Source organism: Galeopterus variegatus, unplaced genomic scaffold (assembly GCF_000696425.1).
Source record: "Galeopterus variegatus unplaced genomic scaffold, G_variegatus-3.0.2 Scaffold2555, whole genome shotgun sequence".
Lineage (NCBI taxonomy): Eukaryota > Metazoa > Chordata > Mammalia > Dermoptera > Cynocephalidae > Galeopterus > Galeopterus variegatus.
In genome coordinates this window covers 171,192-177,566 of record NW_007728666.1, presented here as the reverse complement: position 1 = coordinate 177,566, position 6,375 = coordinate 171,192, and the positions used below count along the sequence as shown (strand labels likewise).

The following is a 6,375-nucleotide window of genomic DNA, read 5'->3' as shown; positions in this document are numbered from 1 at the left end:
CGGCGGGAGAACGTCTCGTCCCCCCAGGCCCGCACCACCGTCCTGACTGGACTCACACCTGGCACCCACTACCAGCTGGATGTGCGGCTCTACCACTGCACCCTCCTAGGCCCTGCCTCATCCCCTGCACGCGTGCTTCTGCCCCCCAGCGGTATGACCAGGACAGGGGCAATGGGTGGGGATGGGAGAGGACATGGGACACAGGGACACATGAGACCCCAGAGGACATGGAGAGCGCACAGGACACACCTAGAGTATCAGGCAGACATGAGCCCAGGGAGGACATAGGACAAGGGGAGAGAGAAGATACCAAGAGCACATGGGTCACCAGGAGCATGTGGGATGGGGGGAGTTTGGGGAGGTCGGGTTCACGTGGAGAACAAGGGTCATAGGGGCTTGGGGAGCACAGCACATAGGGGGGACATAGGGAGGAGCTGGGAGTGAAGGCGGCCTGGGGATGGAAAGGAATTCAGCCTGGAGGGGAAGAAGTGGGTGGCAGGGTGCCTCCCATTCTGGGGTGTCCAGAGCANATTCAGCTGATGTGGCAGCGCCCAGAGGCGCCATCTGGGCCTATATCCAAGTACATCGTGGAGGTGCAGGTGGCTGGGGGCTCAGGAGACCCACTGTGGATGGACGTGGACAGGCCCGAGGAGACAAGCACCATCGTCCGTGGCCTCAATGCCAGCACACGCTACCTCTTCCGTGTGCGGGCCAGCATCCAGGGTCTCGGTGACTGGAGCAACACAGTAGAACAGTCCACCCTGGGCAACGGTGAGAGCAGGGCCCGTGGGACTCCTGGGCCCTGAGGTTGGTCTCAGTGCACTCCCCCTCCATGTCACCCCCTGCCTTAGAGCTAGGGCATCCCAGGCCCCTCCAACAAATGACACAAGCCCTAGGACTCTGACCCTTCCCTTCTCATGATCCATTGTCCTAGGGCTAGGAAAATCATGTTGCTCCCCATGACACCCCTGGTGCCTTCCTTCATGCAGCCCGAGTGACCTCCCTATGTCCATACCTGGATCTCTGACCTCTCCCTCTGTGTGACCCCACGGTGGCCTCTGGGTTCCCAAACCCAGGCATCCCCATGATCTGCCACTCTTGTTGTGCCCAGGGCTGCAGAGCGTGGGCCCAGTCCAAGAGAGTCGGGCGGCTGAAGAGGGCCTGGATCAGCAGCTGATCCTGGCTGTGGTGGGCTCTGCATCTGCCACGTGCCTCACCATCCTGGCCGCCCTCTTAACCCTGGTGTGCATCCGCAGAAGCTGCCTGCATCGGAGACGCACCTTCACCTACCAGTCAGGATCGGTCAGTGTCCGTACCCATCCCAGGGTGCATGTGCGCAGTCCCTTGCGTGTGTATGTTTCTACCCACATACACACAAGTACTTGCATGCTACGTGCATGTATGTGTATTTATGTCGCAGGTATAAGACTACACTCAACAATACTCAAGGGTGCAAAATGTAATTTTCTCTGTTTCTCTAGAACTGAACTCAGCTTGTGAGCCCATTTATATTAGTGGTGAAATATTAACATTCCCAGTTCAGAATAACTCAGTCATGTCTATATTTCACCATGGCCAATTCCAGGTTTGTACTCGGTCAGTTCAGCATTCTCCCCACCCCTTGTCCTTCTCCCTAGGGGTGATCTAAGCCTGGGCAGCACAGTGATATCATGGAGGGGCACCTGGGGTCCGTGCTGGCCTCTGTCCTTGCAGGCCCTCCCGACTTGGGAGCCAGCCTCCATCCACATGCATCTGTGGCTGATGTCCTCGGCCTTACTGTCGCCTCCTGCCAACGGGCCACTCATGCTGTGAGCTCCTCATCCCAACCTTTATCTTTGCCAATCCTAGAGCCTCCTCTGGGGTGCTTCCCTTTACCCTGCAGGGGGCAATGACCCCTCCTACAGCTGTGTCCACCACTCTAGAATTGTGCTAGGGCTGCGGCCTCACTAGCGCCTTTTGAGAATTGAAGCCGAACTACCACTCTTCCTGGCTTCCTGTAAACCCGACTAGGTTTTCTGTCCTCCTGGAGTCCACGCCCCAAGAGCCTCCTCTGGGGTGCTTCCCTTTACCCTGCAGGGGGCAATGACCCCTCCTACAGCTGTTTCCACCACTCTAGAATTGTGCTAGGGCTGCGGCCTCACTAGCGCCTTTTGAGAACTGAAGCCGAACTACCACTCTTCCTGGCTTCCTGTAAACCTGACTAGGTTTTCTGTCCTCCTGGAGTTCACGCCCCTCCAACCCTCAGGCCAGTTCTCAGAGGGGAGGTGGCAGAGGGGTGTGACTCTTCTTCAGGGACCCAGTATCACCCCATCTTGTCACATCCCACCTCGTTTTCCCACCCTTGATCCTGTCTCCTCTGATATCTCCCCCACTGTTGTCACTTACCATCTGAACTCTGCCCTTGGCCCTCTAGGCCCTTGATATTTAAAGCCAAGCTTTGGCATTTCAAAACAAACAAAAAAACCCCTCTTCTCTCGAGGGCTGACCCTTGTAATAGAAAGCCTAGTGTCCAAGGCTAGTGTCTCTGCTTTGCCTTTAAAAAAAAAAAAAACCCATTCAGAGATTCAACTGGCTGCTTTGTTCCTGGCTGTGTTGGCTCTCCCTCTGAGGTCAGTGCACACAGAAAGCCGTCACTGCTGGGGTGGGGGAGGGTAGGAGGACAAGTGTTGAGGCAAGGAGGTGAGAAAGCAGTCTTTGACATACATATTATCAAGATGTATCCCTGCCACACATGCCTGCTACAGACATGCGTGCACACGAATGTGTGTGCCATGTAAGCGTGCACGTGTGCTTCCCCATGTGACCATGTCCTCAGCCCTTGCCCATCAAGCTGGCCTTCAGGTCACTTAGGGATCCCCACCACAAGGTCTGTCTTCCAGTTCTCATACTGGCAGCTCCCTTGGTCCTGTTCAGCTCTTTCCTTTCCCTGACATCAACCCTGCCCAGGTGGCCCACCTCCCACTCAGGTGAGGGAACTGGACGCTCCTCTTTGTTAGGTTCCAGGCCTGGTTTTAGAGGATAGATGCCAAGTGGGTGGACAGGGGTAATCTCTGCTTCTGCTGCTGTGGGGAAGAAAACCCCTCCACTGGCTCCCAGCAGCTCAGTGCTTAGCATGTAGTGGGTGCTCAATAAATATAGTGTCACCTGCTGCTCAAGGCTGGAATGCTCTCCAGAGCAACCCTAGTAACAAAAAAGCCTAGTTGTGGAATTAGCAGAATAATGGCAAGCTCACTACTTCCCATCCCAGCTCATTCCAATACTTTTCTGTTTTAAACATTAGAAAGATCATCTTTCCATTGACTCACATTATGGCTTCTAGCAACTTTGTCCACAGCCTTCGTTCTGCCCTCCAGAACCCCATACACCAGATCCCCAGGCTGTGGCCTCTGCATTTCTCCCCTTGGACATCTGTCTGCCCAACGACCCTGTGGCTCTATCACCTATGATTTTGTCTCAGTATATGCCCTCTGTATGTCTGTCTCTGGCTGACCACGAGGGTGCCTTCTGTGTGGGTCTGTTTGTCTAACCACTGGAACCTCTCTTGGTGTGCCGGTCTGTGCCTCCTCCTGCCCCCCTGTGGACTGTCTGCCCCTTGTTCCATCCTGTGAAGGGCGAGGAGACCATCCTACAGTTCAGCTCAGGGACCTTGACGCTGACCAGGAGGCCAAAACCACAGCCCGAGCCCCTGAGTTACCCAGTGCTGGAGTGGGAGGACATCACCTTTGAAGACCTTATCGGGGAGGGCAACTTCGGCCAGGTCATCCGGGCCATGATCAAGAAAGATGGGCTCAAGATGAATGCAGCCATCAAGATGCTGAAAGGTCCCCTGGAAGTGACCCCTGGCCCCAGCCCAGACCCTCTCCTTTGTCCCACAGATCCCAGGCCCCACCTGGCTCCCTCCAGCCACTGACCCCAGCCCTCACCAGCCCACATCCTTTCCCCAGAGTTATTTCTGGCAAAAGTGATATTGGATTCTTTACACAGAGTATGCCTCTGAAAATGACCATCGTGACTTTGCGGGAGAACTGGAAGTTCTGTGCAAATTGGGACATCACCCCAACATCATCAACCTCCTGGGGGCCTGTGAGAACCGAGGTGAGCCCCCAACTCAACACATCCCCATTCTTCCAGCCCCCATCATCAGTATGTATACTGTCATAACATATGTCAGTGTATATTATCGCCTCCACTGCATCGGTGGCTTGCTGGGAGCTGCGGGCTGCCTCTGCTTCACTCTTGGGTCTTCTTCATGCTTCAGGTTCTCCGTCGATTACCACTGGGTACCTGCTCCCACCCCAGGGTGCCTGTGTCTAAATCACCACTTGCATGTCCTCACTTCCCAGGTTACTTGTATATCGCTATTGAATATGCCCCCTATGGGAACCTGCTAGATTTTCTGCGGAAGAGCAGGGTCCTGGAGACTGACCCAGCTTTTGCCCGAGAGCATGGAACGGCCTCCACCCTCAGCTCCCGGCAGCTGCTGCGTTTTGCCAGTGACGCCGCCAATGGCATGCAGTACCTGAGTGAGAAGCAGGTGTGTGAGTGGGCGTGGGGGGTAGAGGGAAGAGGGAAGGCCACTGGCCAACCCCAGGAGATAAAGTCAGCAGGCTCTAGTTGGATGTGGGGACTGAGGAGTAGCAAGAAGGAAAGACGTGACCTGGGGTCCTGCTCAGGTGAGTGGGTGAGAGCGAGGGTGACAGGGCAGAGCTGAAGGTGAGAGGCAGGCGGGAGGGGGCATTGCCCTGGAAGTCTCGGGGGCTCCCTGGTGGAGGTGTTGGGCGAGCACTTGTATATGCCAGCCTGGAACACAAGAGAGAGGCCTGGCCAGAGATGACAGTCTGGCACAGACGGTGGCTCTGGTGGTGAGGGAGTGACTGAGATCCCGCAGAGAGGCCAAGTCTGAGCCCAAGTGTGAGAACACCCTCCCCGAATGAGAGGAGAGACAGGACAACTGCTGGAGGGGACAGGAGGCTGAGGGAAGGCATTTTAAAGATAGTAGAGTTTTGAGCATCTGTGAATGCAGAGGGGGAGGGGGCCGTGCGGAGGGAGGGAGCTCTCTGAGGACGGTGGAGGGACGGTCACCTGGGGACCTGCACCATGAGGGAGGAGCAGAAAGTGAGGGGAAAGGGGTAGGGAGCATGGAAAGGGGGGAAGGTGCAAGGTGGCCACCACTGTCCCAGGAAGAGGGCTGCAGCCTGACATTGGCCATGGCCAGTCACAGGAAGTGGGGACAAGAGCCAGCACTGATGTTTCCCAGGCAGGCATCAAGGGTGCTGGTCAAGACTGCTGGCGGGGCCAGATGCCTTGCTGGCCCAGCTGTCCCAGCCTCCCTCAACCCTCAGTCTCCCCTCACTTCTGACCTTGCCTGCAGTTCATCCACAGGGACCTGGCTGCCCGAAACGTGCTGGTCGGAGAGAACCTGGCCTCCAAGATCGCAGACTTTGGGCTTTCTCGGGGGGAGGAGGTTTATGTGAAGAAGACGATGGTAAGTCTCACTCAACACCTCCACAGGGCCCGTGCTTGGCCCTGACCCCCAGAGCCCCCAAACAGGCCCTTCCTCCACAACCAACTCCTCAAACTCGTTCTCTCCCAGGGGCGTCTCCCAGTGCGCTGGATGGCCATCGAGTCTCTGAACTACAGTGTCTATACCACCAAGAGTGACGTGTGAGTGTGGGGCTGGGACGGGGTGAGGGGCTTGGTCCTCAAGGATCATGCTGGCAGAACCTAGACACATCTCAGAAATATCTCAGGTAGTCAAAGGCATGACTTGGGCATCCCTCGGTGTTTCCCAGGTGAGACACAGATGTGTCTTCAGTATAATGTGGTGGTGCCCAACATCTTGTGGGAAGGTGGGGAGCCATTTGGAAGGAAGTTTTGTCTTGGAAGGTGTTTCAGGGGTAGCACTGGGGTGGGGGGAAGTTTAGGGTTGTGTTTGTGTGAGATGCTTCAGAGAGGTTTGGGAATGCTGGTGGATAATTCCCGGGGTAGATGGAGAGACCATTCAAGGCATGCTCTCACCTTCCTCACTGAAGGGCAGGGCCATGTCCACCTGAGAGTCTCACCAGAGCATGGCCCCCAAGACTCCCGCTCTCTGCTCCCACCCAGATGGCATCTCAGCAGACTCCTCCCCTCTCTCCAGGGATTTCCACCTCATTCTAAGCCTGACCTGCCCAACTTTTCAGGCCGGACTCCTGAGCTGCTCTGCCCTTTGCCCCAAGTCCTTTGGCCTGGCCTGTTTGGCCCACTGTCCACCACACTGATCACCCCTCTGACCACCACACACCTACTTCCTGCTTCTTCCCCAACACTCCCCAGATTCCCTCCCCCCAGTAGAATTCCCTCCCCTAGTTTTGGGCTTGAGGGGCACCCGTATGG

At 56.3% G+C, this 6,375-nt stretch overlaps 1 protein-coding gene across 1 annotated transcript in view; it reads left to right on the top strand.

Annotated features, from left to right (window-relative positions):
- Positions 1-6,375, top strand: part of TIE1 (tyrosine kinase with immunoglobulin-like and EGF-like domains 1) — a 24,708-nt gene that overhangs the window by 15,399 nt on the left and 2,934 nt on the right. Inside the window, exons 13-20 of the mRNA XM_008582277.1 lie at positions 1-151; positions 481-771; positions 1,112-1,302; positions 3,611-3,821; positions 3,985-4,095; positions 4,344-4,534; positions 5,372-5,485; positions 5,594-5,664. Coding sequence (XP_008580499.1) covers positions 1-151; positions 481-771; positions 1,112-1,302; positions 3,611-3,821; positions 3,985-4,095; positions 4,344-4,534; positions 5,372-5,485; positions 5,594-5,664 — 1,331 coding nt within the window. The remainder of the gene's footprint in view (positions 152-480; positions 772-1,111; positions 1,303-3,610; positions 3,822-3,984; positions 4,096-4,343; positions 4,535-5,371; positions 5,486-5,593; positions 5,665-6,375) is intronic.